General features: G+C 39.4%; 1 protein-coding gene across 1 annotated transcript in view; it reads left to right on the forward strand.

The window, feature by feature from the left end:
* CALCOCO1 (calcium binding and coiled-coil domain 1) overlaps positions 1-16,190 on the forward strand; it is a 133,256-nt gene that overhangs the window by 95,830 nt on the left and 21,236 nt on the right. Inside the window, exons 11-13 of the mRNA XM_053708292.1 lie at positions 966-1,061; positions 1,494-1,599; positions 1,738-1,949. Of these exons, the coding sequence (XP_053564267.1) occupies positions 966-1,061; positions 1,494-1,599; positions 1,738-1,949 (414 nt within the window). The remainder of the gene's footprint in view (positions 1-965; positions 1,062-1,493; positions 1,600-1,737; positions 1,950-16,190) is intronic.

A 16,190-nucleotide genomic window follows, 5' to 3' on the forward strand; every position in this document is an offset into this window, starting at 1 on the left:
TCAGGCTACTAAGGATTTCAGACAGTCTACATCTCTTTTTGTGGTGTATTCAGGGAAGCGCAGGGGCAGAAAGCCTCTGCTACTTCTTTGTCTTTTTGGTTGAGGAGCTTGGCTTATGAGACAGCGGGACATAAGCCTCCTCAGAGGATCAGATTTGTAAGGCGGCTACCTGGTCCTCCTTACACACTTTTACAAATTTGACGTTTTTGCTTCTGCGAAAGCTGTTTTTGGGACAAAGGTTTTGCAGACTGTGGTGCCCTCAGATTAGGGTCCGCCTTTTACCCTTCCGGTTTCATTCAGTGTCCTCTAGAGCTTGGGTATATGTTCCCAATAGTAATGAATGAAGCCGTGGACTCTCCTCCCTTTTATATGGAAAACATAAATTATGCTTACCTGATAATTTAATTTCCATCGAGTGAAGGAGAGTCCAAGGCTCCCGTCCGTATCTCCGTTGGGTGGCCCTAAATTGATTCGTCTTCTGGCACCTTTTTTACCCTGATATTTCTCCTATTGTTCCTGGTTCCCTTGGCAGAATGATTGGACTATGAGGGAAGTGGGGGAGTTATTTAAGCCTTTGGCTGGGGTGTCTTTGCCTCCTGGTGGCCAGGTTCTTAATTCCAAATAGTAATGAATGAAGCCGTGGACTCTCCTCCCCTCGATGGAGATGAAATTATCAGGTAAGCATAATTTATGTTTTTCATTAATAGATTTTTTCTAAGGGCAGCATTGTTTTACAAATATATACAATAAAACAAATTAGAAATAAGATGAACATCTCTACCATCAGTAAAACAAATATATAATAAACTAGACGTTTACAAGTTATTCATTGGATCTTTAAGATTAATATTTCATGTTTACATTGTGTTAGCAGCGAGTAAACAGTTGATAATGATGTGATGGTGAACTATGATATATAGACCTTATAAGCTTGTGATGTCATTAGTTTTCCATGTTTGGTACAGGTACAGCTATCAGAAAGCCGAAGAGAGTTAAGTGAGTTGAAATCTGCTCTGAAAGTTGCCCAGATAGAGAAGGAGCAGCTGAGAGAGGAGCGAAAGGTAAGACACTTACCATCTTTCTTTTCAGCAAGCTGCTGTAAGTAATCACACAACTGTTCTGCTCCAGCACTGCTGTGCATTGAAGCAGTATGATGGCACTGAACTGGGGAATATTTACTAAGAGCAAAAAGATACTTTACTATCGCAGAATGTTGCAGTGAACTAGGACTGTAGTACATGTCCATATTTTTGCAGTTTAAGTGTGAGAATATTTCTTTTTATAAATATTGTATGCATAGTCCTGTGACATCTATCACAAAAACAGAAATCGTTAGTGATACTGTATTGCATTATAACTAATTGAGTTCATATATACAGTTGGAGTAATTACAGAGATGTAAACTGGCTTTGTGTATAAAACATGTTTTTTGAGATTGTGCCCTTATGAGTTCTTCCAGAAGATGTGACCTTATTTCTCTTTGCTTAACCAAGGAGTTGCTGCTGTATGTACATAGGCTTGAGGAGCGTCTAGACAAGCTAGCTGATGACAAGTGGAAAGAAAACCAAATGTTTGAGGAAGAAAAAACAGCAGGCTTAAGTATGTCCTTTGCACATAAATATTTGTAACACTGTTACACTTTTATCTCGTCATAAAACTACATAGAAAGTAACATTTTGAAATTGAGCTTTGAGGCATTTAGTTACAGGTTTGCCTTGTGTTTCATCTGTGGTATAGGTCCTCCTAGCTCTCCAATCAATCTTCCAGAGTCAGATGATGAGACCACTGCTGATAAGGGCATGCTTCAAAAGCTTGGCTCTTACACACTAAACGAGGAACAGCAGTCCATGGACTTACTAACTATTGCACCTCAGAAGGTTGTAATAAACCAGCCTGCACCAATTGCATGTCAACTACAACCACTGCCCGAGGACAGCAGCTCTGATTCGGTGAGTGACATTCTTCTGTATTTTCAAGCTTAAATTCAAGTGATTAAAACATGTTTTTAGTTTCAAGAAGTGGCTTTGCAGAAAATCAAGCAGATCTCCTTTCTTTCATAAAGGTGGTGAGAATCCGCAAGCCGTTACTCTTGGAAATTCAACTTCTGGCCACTAAAGATTACCAAAACTCTAAGGGTACTTAATCCTTCTCACCTCTTTGGTATTCCAGTCTTATATTTGCCTCCTATTGAGAATTGAGGTGGTCCAGATTCTTTATTGAGAGGGGTCCTCAGATCGATTTGAGGTCCATTATCCCCTCAGAGAGCTGCTACTGAGAGACAGAAGAGAGATTGGAGTATGGACAGTGACAGAATTACTTCCAGTGAGGAGTTAATCACAAGCCTGCCACAGGTGTCCCAGGGACCAGTCCCTTAGCCTCCTCTGGTTGGGTCGTCGGTATATACCACACATATAGATCCTCTGCTGTGACATATCCAGCATTGGATGGGCTCTCTACTGGAAGCAGTATTTTCTTAAGCCAGTATGCATGGTAGAGTGAGTGCATTTGAGGTAAGTGTAGTCATTTTATGCACTTACATAGCACACAGGCTAATAGTAGGTGCACCAATTTTGAGGTACATCATAGCCAGGGGACGCTTACTTATGTGCATACATTTTCCACCTTTTAATTAGACTATTGTTTATAGTGCTTAATAGTCTATTATACATTTGGGAGATTTTCCTAACTAGCAGATTATTTTTTGTGAATTTATTTTTTGAGGTTCCAGGATTTAAAGTTTTGTCCAGTAGTTGTGGTGGTTATGTCTGCTCCAAGTGTGCACAGAAATTCTATGTCTGAATATCATCCTATCTATATTCTCAGTTTCTTCTGCATCATCAGAGATCAGAACACCTTAGGATGCCCTTATAGTTTTCAAACTCGGACACCTCAGGTTGTTTTCTTAAACTTGAACTGCTTTGTTCTTTGCTTTAGAAGGTTTTTTATACTTTTGGTTTCTAATACCTTAAATCAAAGGAAAAACATTAAAAAAGCAATAAGGTTTGATTTTTAAACCGTATACTAAGTCACAAGAGTTTTTGTCTGTTTTTTGACGCTCTTATTAAAATAATTTCAGTGAGTAAACCATGCCTGGTCTTCTATTTTAATCTCTTCTCTAAATGTAATAGGATGTTTTCCTTTACTGGTTTTGAAAAACTTTTCCTTTAAAGGGACAGTCAACATCAGAATTTTTGTTGTTTAAAAAGAAAGATAATCCCTTTATTACTCATTCCCCAGTTTTGCATAACCAACACTGTGATAGAAATACACTTTTTACCTCTGTGATTACCTTGTATCTAAGCCTCTGCAAACTGCCCCCTTATTTCAGTTCTTTTGACAGACATCCATTTTAGCCAATCAGTGCTCACTCCTGGGTAAATTCACGTGCATGAGCTCAATGTTATCTATATGAAACTCATGAACTAATGCCCTCTAGTGGTCAAAATACATTCAGATTAGAGGCAGTCTTCAAGGTCTAAGAAATTAGCATATGAACCTCCTAGTTTTAGCTTTCAACTAAGAATACTGAGAGAACAAAGCAAAATTGGTGATAAAAGTAAATTGGAAAGTTGTTTAAAATGACATTCTCTATTTAAATCATGAAAGTTTTTTTGGACTTGACTGTCCCTATAATAAATAGTGTTATTTCACTTTAACCAAACACACTACTATTCCCCTTGAGGATAGTATATCTTTCAGGAACCATATTATCTTGAAACTAGTACCTTTCATAGAAAGGCCCTTTTCAGCAAGTATTGCTCCTATAGCAGTTGCGTCTGCTCTTTGGTGTGACAATTTGTCTGAGTAAATCTTAAAAGACTCTGTGGATCAAGATTTTCAAAATTGTTGGAAATGTCTGTAGTCAACTAATGCACTTATTTGAGATGTCATTGTTGACATAATTAGATTTTATGCTTAGTATACAATGTTAGCAGTGCTGACCCAGAAGAGCTTTATGATTAAGTCATTGTCAGCAAACAAGTTGTCTATAGATAGACTTGTATCTCTCCTATCTTGACATTTTCTTTTTCAATGCGTCTGGGGGGGAAATTAGTTTTTCTTCCTCAGAACAAGTGGTCTAATAGAAAAATAGAATACATAGTCATTTTTTTGTTCCTTTTGCCAATCTAGGAACCAAAAATCTCCCTCCTTCTTACACTGCCCTGAATCTTCCAGATCTTACTGAAAGTTCATTACCAGTTGGGACAAGGCCTTCTTATTCTTCCTCTTCCAAATCTGCATGAAGGTTACAGCCCCAATTCAGATTCTTTTCTTGTAGGGGGCCGTTTGCACCTTTTTTCAGAAGCCCTATCGCAGTTTGTCCAAGATCTCTGGGTTTTAAAATTAGTTTCCCAGGATACAGATTAGGTTTCACTTCAAGGACTACTCAACAAAGGTGCCTTCTGTTTCACATTCCAAAATACATTCTGAATTGTATAGCTGCATTAGCTGTTGTTTTTGGAACAACGCTAAGGATTTTCTTCCATCCTTTTCTCATCTTCATGGATCAGATTTTGAAAACCTATTTTATTATAGCAAAGAGGTTCTGCAGAAACTAAACGCAGCTGCCTATGTCCAATGTGTCTAATTCCTTGGCTTTCAAGAATGACACCTCCTTGGAACAGATTTGCAATGCGGCAACCTGGTCTTCCATTCATACCTTTTCTAAATGTTATCATTTTGATATATATGCTTCCTCCGAAGCAGCTTTTGGCAGGAAAGTCCTTCAGGCTGCAGTGTCCGGCTAATATGAACTGCCATCTTTTTTGTCCCACACCGTCCTTAAAGTGATTTGTAAAACGCTAGGCCTGACCATGGGAACAAATAAAGGGAACTTTCAGTCAAGAAGTATAAAATACTTCATTCTGAAAGTTCCTTTATTTGTTTCAAACATTCACCACACTGAGCTGCTCAAGCAGACCACGGCATAACGCTTTTTTGATAAGAGGTGACGTTTCCACCTATTAGCAAATAGCCGTGGGCTGCAGCAGGTGCCAAGCCAGATTTCCTGCACAGCTATTGGCTAAGAGGTGACCTCTGATGAAGCGCATGTGCCCATGCGCGAAACGCGTAAGATAGGAGCTTACCTGTGTCTGAATGAAGCCTGCTCCTAATAAACCTTGTTCATCTACTCCAAGACTCAGCTTTCCTTTTTTCCTCATTTGTAAAAGGTGAAAATGTAACCTCTCAGCAAAACAGCGTTCTGCCGTGGGCTGCCTGAGCAGCTCAGTGTGGCAAACGCTTGAAACAAATAAAGGTGCTTTCAGCATGAAGTATTTTATACTTCATGACTTAAAGTCCCTTTTATTTGTTACAATGGTCAATCCTAGCGTTTCACAAACGCTAGGTTTGACAAACATTTTAACATGGACTCTCTGCTTGGGTATTGTATCCCAAATGTTATGGACACCTATGGACTCTCATCATCTTACCAAAGAAAACAGAATTTATACTTACCAATAAATGGCTTTCTTTCTGTATGATGAGAGTCCATAGGACCGTCCCTGTTTTTTTTTATAAGGGCGACAGTTCTTATTTGCACCTCTTAACCCTGCTTTCTGTCTTTCCTACCTTTTCTGTCTCTGTCCTCTGCTCAGCTATATGAAAACTGAGTAGGGAGAATAGGTTGGAGGGATTAAAGCTCTTGTGAGGGTACTTGACCTCCTCCTGGTGGCGGGAAGTATATCCCACATGTTATGCACACCTATGAACTCTCATCACCCCGAAGGAAAGCAATTATCTGTTAAGTATAAATTCTAGTTTATATTTCTAATGTTAAAATTTAAATTTGCATCCATCACCTTCAAATCACGTAGCACTCATAATTTTCTAAAAAGAAAGGAAAAAGTTAGTAAAGTTTAAAAAAAAAATAAGAAAACAAAAAGAAAAGATGAAAAAGAAGCAAATGATAGATGGAGAAACGAGAATTAATGAAATTATAGTAGAAATTTAGTTCCTAGAATTATTCAATATTTCTTATTGCTTACATAACAAATCATTTGGAATAAAATTATTGTATGCATTGAATATGCTAAGATCTGCCTCATTATGGGTTAAATGACAAGTGCTAACTGTTGCACGTAAGCGATTAAGGGCTTATCGTGGCTCTTTGCACGCGTCTGAAGTAGCGAGCATATTACAAGTTGAAAGTAAACGCATTGGCTTGAGCACAATTGAATTTAACGCTCGTCAGGATAGCGCAACTTCAGAGCTCTGGTTAACTATTACACGAGACAAAAAAGTTGCACATATAAAAGTGCAGTACACTCCTAATAAATTATTATCAAATATATTAGGTCTCATGTGTTAGAGAAAAAAGGCAGGCAAAGGGCTTTAACATAGAGATACATACATATACATGTCTAAATATGTGTATTCATGTATATACAGTATATGTAATACGTGCGCTACCCGACACGCAAAAAGCCTCTTTCTAGTCAATTTAACGCTGTAGAGATAAATTGCGCTCCACTCGCAATCTAGCCCTATATAGGTCAAGTAAGAATTTAGTAATTTATATTAACCATGAATAGTGTGATGAATGTAATTGTAAAATACTACCCCTGTAATACTGTTACTATTTTAGATTAAAAAAAATATTAGTAGCAGAATTATATTATGAACCACTGTAAATGAAAGAAACAGTCAGCCAGATTACGAGTTTTGCGTTATGAGTGGCTCGCTACTAACTTGCAAGTTATTTACACTGCTCACCTTTAATAGCGCTGCTATTACAGGTTTGCAAAAACCCGGCGTTTGTGGGCAATATGGCTGCGTTGAGCTCCATACCGCACACAAATAACAGCGCTGCTTTGAGCTGCTTTGACGTGCCGGTTAAAAAAAAGCCTAACGCCTGCTATCGCAGAAAGAAAAGCCCTGTAACGCAGACCCATTGATGTCTATGGGGAAAGAAAATGTATGTTTAAACCTAACACCCTAACATAAACCCCAAGTCTAAACACCCCTAATCTGCCGCCGTCGACATCTACATTACACTTATTAACCCCTAATCTGCCGCCACCTACATAAATTTATTAACCCCTAATCTGCCGCCCCCAATCTCGCCGCCACCTACATACATTTATTAACCCCTAATATGCCGCCCCCAACGTCGCCACCGCCACTACACTAAATAAATATATTAACCCCTAAGTCTAACCCTAACATAACCCTAACACCCCTAACATAATTAAAATAAATCTAAATAAAACCTACTATTAATAACTAAATAATTCCTATTTAAAACTAAATACTTACCTGTAAAATAAACCCTAAGCTAGCTACAATATAACTAATAGTTATATTTTATCTATCTTAGGTTTTACTTTTATTTCACAGCTACGTTTGTATTTATTTTAACTAGGTAAACTAGTTAGTAAATAGTTATTAACTATATACTAGCTACCTAGTTAAAATAAAGACAAATTTACCTGTAAAATAAAACCTAACCTGAGTTACACTAACACCTAACATTACAATAAAATTAAATAAATTTAATTAAAAAAAATACATTTATTTAAATTACAAAAAATAATAAACACTAAATTACACAAAATAAAAAAGAAATTAACAAAACTAGAAACTAATTACTCCTAATCTAATAGCCCTATCAAAATAAAAAAGCCCCCCCCAAAAAATAAAAAACCCCTAGCCTACACTAAACTGCCAATAGCCCTTAAAAGGGCTTTTTGCGGGGCATGCCCCAAAGAAATCAGCTCTTTTACCTGTGAAAAATACAAACAACTCCCCAACAGTAAAACCCACCACCCACACAACCAACCCCCCAAATAAAATCCTATCTAAATAAACCTAAGCTCCCCATTGCAATGAAAAGGGCATTTGGATGGGCATTGCCCTTAAAAGGGCATTTAGCTCCTTTACGTTGCCCAAAACCCTAAGCTAAAAATAAAACCCACCTAATAAACCCTTAAAAAAAACCTAACACTAACCCCCGAAGATCCACTTACAGTTTTTGAAGACCGGACATCCATCCTCATCCAGCCGGCGAAGTCTTCATCCAAGCGGCAAGAAGTCCTCAACGAAGCCGGAAGAAGTCCTCAACGAAGCCGGGAGAAGTCTTCATCCAAGCGGTAAGAAGTCCTCAACGAAGCCGGGAGAAGTCTTCATCCAAGCGGCAAGAAGCCCTCAACGAAGCCGGGAGAAGTCTTCATCCAAGCGGCAAGAAGTCATCCTCCAGGCGGGCAGAAGTCTTCATCCAGACGGCATCTTCTATCTTCATCCTTACGACGCGGAGCGGCTTAATAGGATTGAGCTTGCATTCTATTGGCTGATTGGAACAGCCAATAGAATGCAAGCTCAATTCCATTGGCTGATTGGGTCAGCCAACAGGATTGTAGCTCAATCCTTTTGGCTGATTGCATCAGCCAATAGGATTTTTTACCCTTTAATTCCGATTGGCTGATAGAATTCTATCAGCCAATCGGAATTCAAGGGACGCCATCTTGGATGACGTCCCTTAAAGGAAACCTTCAGTGTACGGCTGGTACTGTATGAAGAGGATGCTCCGCGCCGGATGTCTTGAAGATGGAGCCGCTCCCTGTCAGAAGGATGAAGATAGAAGATGCCGTCTGGATGAAGACTTCTGCCCGCCTGGAGGACAACTTCTTGGCGCTTGGATGAAGACTTCTCCCGGCTTCGTTGAGGACTTCTTGCCGCTTGGATGAAGACTTCGCCGGCTGGATGAGGATGGATGTCCGGTCTTCAAAAACTGTAAGTGGATCTTCGGGGGTTAGTGTTAGGTTTTTTTAAGGGTTTATTGGGTGGGTTTTATTTTTAGCTTAGGGTTTTGGGCAACGTAAAAGAGCTAAATGCCCTTTTAATGGCAATGCCCATCCAAATGCCCTTTTCAGGGCAATGGTGAGCTTAGGTTTATTTAGATAGGATTTTATTTGGGGGGGTTGGTTGTGAGGGTGGTGGGTTTTACTGTTGGGGTTTGGTTGTATTTATTTTTTTTACATGTAAAAGAGCTGATTTATTTGGGGCATTGACCTGCAAAAGGCCCTTTTAAGGGCTATTGGCAGTTTAGGCTAGGGTTTTTTTATTTGGGGGGGGGGCTTTTTTACTTTGATAGGCCTATTAGATTAAAAAAATAAAAAATGTGTTTTTATTTTTGATACATTTTTTTTATTTTGTGTAATTTAATGTTTATTATTTTTGTAATTTAGATAAATGTATTTTTTTTTAATTTAATTTATTTAATTTTATTGTAATGTTTGGTGTTAGTGTGAGGCAGGTTAGGTTTTATTTTACAGGTAAATTTGTCTTTATTTTAACTAGGTAGCTAATAAATAGTTAATAACTATTTACTAACTAGTCTACCTAGTTAAAATAAATACAAACTTAGCTGTGAAATAAAAGTAAAACCTAAGATAGCTACAGCTACAATGTAACTATTAGTTATATTGTAGCTAGCTTAGGTTTTATTTTATAGGTAAGTATTTAGTTTTAAATAGGAATTATTTAGTTATTAATAGTAGGTCTTATTTCGATTTTTTATAATTTTATAATACAGCTTTGTAGCATAAAACTCATAACTACTGACTTTAGATGGCTGTACGAATCTTGACGGTATAGGGTGTACCGCTCACTTTTTGGCCTCCCAGGCAAAACTCATAATACCGGCGCTATGAAAGTTCCATTGAAAAAGGAGTTTTTTAAAAGTGCGGTACTGACGTTGCGTGAGGGCCAAAAAAGTGTACCTGCAAGACTCGTAATAGCTGCGTTAGGGAAAAAGCAGCGTTATACTCATAACGCAAAACTTGTAATCTAGCAGAGTGTTATTATGTCATGCTATTTAAACAGGTATTGCAGTAGACAAGAGATAACTAGACTTTTTATTTTATGGATGAATCATCGTGACATGTACCTATCAACACATGCGTTGTACATTTCTGACACAATTTTAACATGAATATTTTTGCAAAAGCTCATAACTATTCCTTTTAAATTGTGTACTTTAGTTGAGTTTGTGTAAAAACACACCACACATAGAAGAAATCACTCTTTCCCCTTCATACCCTTTAAATTATGGCAAAGACAATGCCACAAACCGTTAGGCAAAAGTCTAAACACCTTTATTCTACCGTATGTAAATTTACTTTTCCCCAGATACACAAGGAAAGCTTTGCACATTTTGTGCTGATCAGTTGGCAACACTCAATCCCACTGGGAGTTTTCCTGGCACTGATTTATTACTGGATCGTTGCCCTTGGAATGCTCTGATTTCAATCCTTGTATACTTTGTTCAGTTTTGTCACAATATACTAGAGGCAATTGTAAGGAAAGGGGATAGGACAGAAACATAATTACATAAGAATTTACACTAAAACAAAGATGATCAATAACATTTAGAAATAGCCAATGTGGCTACAATTGTTATTTGCTGTCCTTTAAGTCTGTCTGTTTGCTTGTTTATTAGATACATCTTTACCAACTTGTTTTTCACCATTTTCTTCAGTTCTGTGTCCCAAGGGAAGCATATTCTTGATTTCTGCTGACAGCTTAGTTATACACTTTGTCAGTTTTTACCATCAAGAACAAGTCGCCCTGCCTCCAACGGCGCCTTTTTATAGACATCACAAAGGCAATATATACAGATAGAGCTCCCGAAACTTAACAAAGAGAGTGAACCAAGCAGGCAAAAAACAGATAGCAGTCAGCAACTCCCTGTGCGACAAATTAGGAGCCTTATAGCAACCTCAAAAAAGCGCATGGCTTTGTCCAGAAATAACAGATAACTTAACTTTGAGAATTTTTTTTTGCATATAAAATTATTCTGTATAGACTTTATTTAAGCAGTTACAGGGAAAATACCTGATATAAACTCATTCTCTGCTAGCATTATTATTGCAGTCAGCCTTGCTTGAAATCCTTTTAGAGATTGCTTCTTTTCTAATTTTTTTTTTTATATTCATCTTTTATTATTTAAAGGGACAGTATACACCAATTTTCAAATAACTTCATGTAATAGACACTACTAAAAAGAATAATATGCACAGATACTGATCTAAAAATCCAGTAAAGAAAGCCTTAAAAACTTACTTAGAAGCTCCCAGTTTAGCGCTATTGAAAAGGTTAGGCTGGGACACCCACTGAAATGGGCTGGAAAGCAAAAATAGCAGACCCCCCCCCTTCCCTGCATATGAAAAGACCCTTTACACAAACAGGAGCAAGCTGGAGTTTGTAGACAACAGTCTACTTCTAAAACATTGGGGTTTGGTAAGGAGTCTGAAAATCAGAACAATGTGGAATTTACCTTTAAGTCCTTTTCCTGGGGTTTTACAGTAAAAGAGTGCACTATGCATAGAATGTTCTTTAGCAGAAAGATTATAAATCTGCAGTGTGTGGTACATGTCGGAAGTACCAGCCGTTAAGGGTCAAGTGAAATGTAACTCCATGCCTAGTTAGTTTGCAGCTCCATTAAGCAGGTTATAGCAATTTATGATTACAGGCGCCTGAACGGCTGCACCACGTTTCTATGTTCAAGTAGCAAAGAAGCTTGAAATACAAAAAATATTGAGTTACCCTTGTATTGTTGAGGAAGAGTATACTCTAGTTAAAGAAGCTTTCCATCTAACATAGGCATTTTCTACCTGAACATTTTATTTAATGATGGAATAAAGACTGCATTTCATTATGTTTCTTCTAAATATTTATGAGATCGTAACACTTCACATTTCTACATTTAACCTCAAGCCCTATGAAAATAGGCCACAAAATCTACAGTCTGTATCTTTTCAATCGGGATTTAGTGTTGTTTTAAAATGACAAATTTGATTAATTATCTTAATTTGAGTACAAAATAATAGATATAAAAATATGTAAGAATTTTTAATCATATAGTCATCTTCCCTGCACATCCAAAGAAAGTAGGTTGTTGCCATTTCTCTTGTTAGGTGTATCCAGTCCACGGATCATCCATTACTTGTGGGATATTCTCCTTCCCAACAGGAAGTTGCAAGAGGATCACCCACAGCAGAGCTGCTATATAGCTCCTCCCCTAACTGCCATATCCAGTCATTCTCTTGCAAGCTCTCAACATAGCTGGAGGTAGTTAGAGGAAAGTGGTAAAATATTGTTAGTTTTTTCTTCAATCAAAAGTTTATTGTTTTTAAATGGTACCGGAGTGTACTATTTTATCTCAGGCAGCATTTAGAAGAAGAATCTGCCTGCGTTTTTCTATGATCTTAGCAGAAGTAACTAAGATCCACTGCCGTTCTCACATATGTCTGAGGAGTGAGGTAACTTCAGAGGGAGAATGGCGTGCAGGGTATCCTGCAATAAGGTATGTGCAGTTAAGTTTTTCTAGGGATGGAATTTGCTACAAAATGCTGCTGATACCGGATTAATGTAAGTTAAAGCCTAAATACAGTGATTTAATAGCGACTAGTATCAGGCTTGCTATCAGAGGTATATACTCTGATTAATGTGCAATATAAAACATTTGCTGGCATGTTTAATCGTTTTTATATATGCTTTGGTGATAAAACTTATTGGGGCCTAGTTTTTTCCACATGGCTGGCTTTATTTTTGCCTAGAAACAGTTTCCTGAGGCTTTCCACTGTTATAGTATAAAAGTTACAGTTGGTGCAGTTAAAATTACAAACTGTGACATTCAGCTTCCCTCAGCAGTCCCCTGCATGCTATAGGACATCTCTGAAGGGCTCAAAAGGCTTCAAAAGTAGGAGCTGTGGCAGTTGTTATGACTGTTTAAAAAACATATTTTTCGTTTTGTTAATCTGTTTTTTGTATTAAGGGGTTAATCATCCATTTGCAAGTGGGTGCAATGCTCTGCCAACTTGTTACATACACTGTAAAAATTTTGTTAGTTTAACTGCCTTTTTTCACTGTTATTTCAAATTTTGGCAAAATTTGTTTCTCTTAAAGGCACAGTAACGTTTTTTATATTGCTTGTTAACTTGATTTAAAGTGTTTTCCAAGCTTGCTAGTCTCATTGCTAGTCTGTATAAACATGTCTGACATAGAGGAAACTCCTTGTTCATTATGTTTAAAAGCCATGGTGGAACCCCATAGGAGAATGTGTACTAAATGTATTGATTTCACTTTAAACAATAAAGATCAGCTGTTATCTTTAAAAGAATTATCACCAGAGGATTCTGACGAGGGGGAAGTTATGCCGACTAACTCTCCCCACGTGTCGGACCCTTTGACTCCTGCTCAAGGGACTCACGCTAAAATGGCGCCAAGTACATCAAAGACGCCCATAGCGATTACTTTGCAGGACATGGCGGCAATCATGGATAATACCCTGTCAGCGGTATTAGCCAGACTGCCTGAATTCAGAGGAAATCGCGATAGCTCTGGGGTTAGACTTAATACAGAGCGCGCAGATGTTTTAAGGCCCATGTCTGATACTGCGTCACAATATGCAGAAGCTGAGGAAGAGCTTCAGTCTGTGGGTGACGTCTCTGACTCGGGGAAACCTGATTCAGACATGTCTACTTTTAAATTTAAGCTTGAGAACCTCCGGGTGTTGCTTGTAGAGGTTTTAGCTGCTCTGAATGACTGTGACACAATTGCAGTGCCAGAGAAATTGTGTAGACTGGATAAATACTACGCAGTGCCGGTGTGTACTGACGTTTTTCCAATACCTAAAAGGTTTACAGAAATTATTACTAAGGAGTGGGACAGACCCGGTGTGCCGTTTTCCCCCCCTCCTATTTTTAGAAAAATGTTTCCAATAGACGCCACCACACGGGACTTATGGCAGACGGTCCCTAAGGTGGAGGGAGCAGTTTCTACTTTAGCAGAGCGTACCACTATCCCTGTCGAGGACAGTTGTGCTTTTTCAGATCCAATGGATAAAAAATTTGAAGGTTACCTTAAGAAAATGTTTATTCAACAAGGTTTTATCCTGCAGCCCCTTGCATGCATTGCTCCTGTCACTGCTGCTGCGGCGTTCTGGTTTGAGTCTCTGGAAGAGGCCTTTCAGACAGCTACTCCATTGACTGAAATACTTGACAAGCTTAGAACACTTAAGCTAGCTAATTCTTTTGTTTCTGATGCCATTGTTCATTTGACTAAACTAACGGCTAAGAATTCTGGATTCGCCATCCAGGCGCGTAGGGCACTATGGCTTAAATTTTGGTCAGCTGACGTGACTTCAAAGTCTAAATTACTTAACATTCCCTTCAAGGGGCAGACCCTATTTGGGCCTGGTTTGAAGGAAATTATTGCTGACATTACTGGAGGTAAGGGTCATACCCTTCCTCAGGACAGGGCCAAATCAAGGGCCAAACAGTCTAATTTTCATGCCTTTCGAAACTTCAAGGCAGGTGCAGCATCAACTTCCTCTGCTACAAAACAAGAGGGAACTTTTGCGCAATCCAAGCCGGCCTGGAAATCTAACCAGGCCTGGAGCAAAGGCAAGCAGGCCAGAAAGCCTGCTGCTGCCTCTAAGACAGCATGAAGGAACGGCCCCCTATCCGGCAACGGATCTAGTAGGGGGCAGACTTTCTCTCTTCGCCCAGGCGTGGGCAAGAGATGTTCAGGATCCCTGGGCGTTGGAGATCATATCTCAGGGATATCTTCTGGACTTCAAAGCTTCCCCCCCACAAGGGAGATTTCACCTTTCGAGATTATCTGTAAACCAGATAAAGAAAGAGGCATTCTTACGCTGTGTGCAAGACCTCCCAATAATGGGAGTGATCCATCTAGTTCCACAGATGGAACAAGGACAGGGATTTTATTCAAATCTGTTTGTGGTTCCCAAAAAAAGAGGGAACCTTCAGACCAATTTTGGATCTTAAGATCTTAAACAAATTCCTCAGAGTTCCATCGTTCAAAATGGAAACTATTCGGACAATCCTACCTATGATCCAGGAGGGTCAGTACATGACCACAGTGGATTTGAAGGATGCTTACCTTCACATACCGATTCACAAAGATCATCATCGGTTCCTAAGGTTTGCCTTTCTAGACAGGCATTACCAGTTTGTGGCTCTTCCCTTCGGGTTAACTACAGCCCCAATAATTTTTACAAAGGTTCTGCGGTCTCTTCTGGCGGTCCTAAGACCACGGGGCATAGCAGTGGCCCCTTATCTAGACGACATCCTGATACAGGCGTCAAACTTCCAAATTGCCAAATCTCATACGGACATAGTGTTGGCATTTCTGAGGTCGCATGGGTGGAAAGTGAACGAGGGAAAGAGTTCTCTATCACCCCTCACAAGGGTTTCCTTCTTAGGAACTCTGATAGATTCTGTAGAAATGAAAATTTACCTGACGGAGTCCAGGTTATCAAAGCTTCTAAATTCCTGCAGTGTTCTTCACTACATTCCGCGCCCTTCGGTGGCTCAGTGCATGGAAGTGATCGGCTTAATGGTAGCGGCGATGGACATAGTGCTATTTGCGCGCCTACATCTCAGACCGCTGCAATTATGCATGCTCAGTCAGTGGAATGGGGATTACACAGATTTGTCCCCTCTGCTAAATCTGGATCAAGAGACCAGAGATTCTCTTCTCTGGTGGCTATCTCGGGTCCATCTGTCCAAAGGTATGACCTTTCGCAGGCCAGATTGGACAATTGTAACAACAGATGCCAGCCTTCTAGGTTGGGGTGCAGTCTGGAATTCCCTGAAGGCTCAGGGATCGTGGACTCAGGAGGAGAAACTCCTCCCAATAAATATTCTGGAGTTAAGAGCAATATTCATTGTTCTTCTAGCTTGGCCTCAGTTAGCAACCCTGAGGTTCATCAGATTTCAGTCGGACAACATCACGACTATGGCTTACATCAACCATCAAGGGGGGACCAGGAGCTCCCTAGCGATGTTAGAAGTCTCCAAGATAATTCGCTGGGCAGAGACTCACTCTTGCCATCTATCAGCGATCCATATCCCAGGTGTAGAGAACTGGGAGGCAGATTTTCTAAGTCGTCAGACTTTTCATCCGGGGGAGTGGGAACTCCATCCGGAGGTGTTTGCTCAATTGGTTCATCGTTGGGGCACACCAGAATTGGATCTCATGGCGTCTCGCCAGAACGCCAAGCTTCCTTGTTACGGATCCAGGTCCAGGGACCCAGAAGCGACGCTGATAGATGCTCTAGCAGCACCGTGGTTCTTCAACCTGGCTTATGTGTTTCCACCGTTTCCTCTGCTCCCTCGACTGATTGCCAAAATCAAACAGGTGAGAGCATCGGTGATCTTGATCGC

Source organism: Bombina bombina, chromosome 3 (assembly GCF_027579735.1).
Source record: "Bombina bombina isolate aBomBom1 chromosome 3, aBomBom1.pri, whole genome shotgun sequence".
Classification (NCBI taxonomy): domain Eukaryota; kingdom Metazoa; phylum Chordata; class Amphibia; order Anura; family Bombinatoridae; genus Bombina; species Bombina bombina.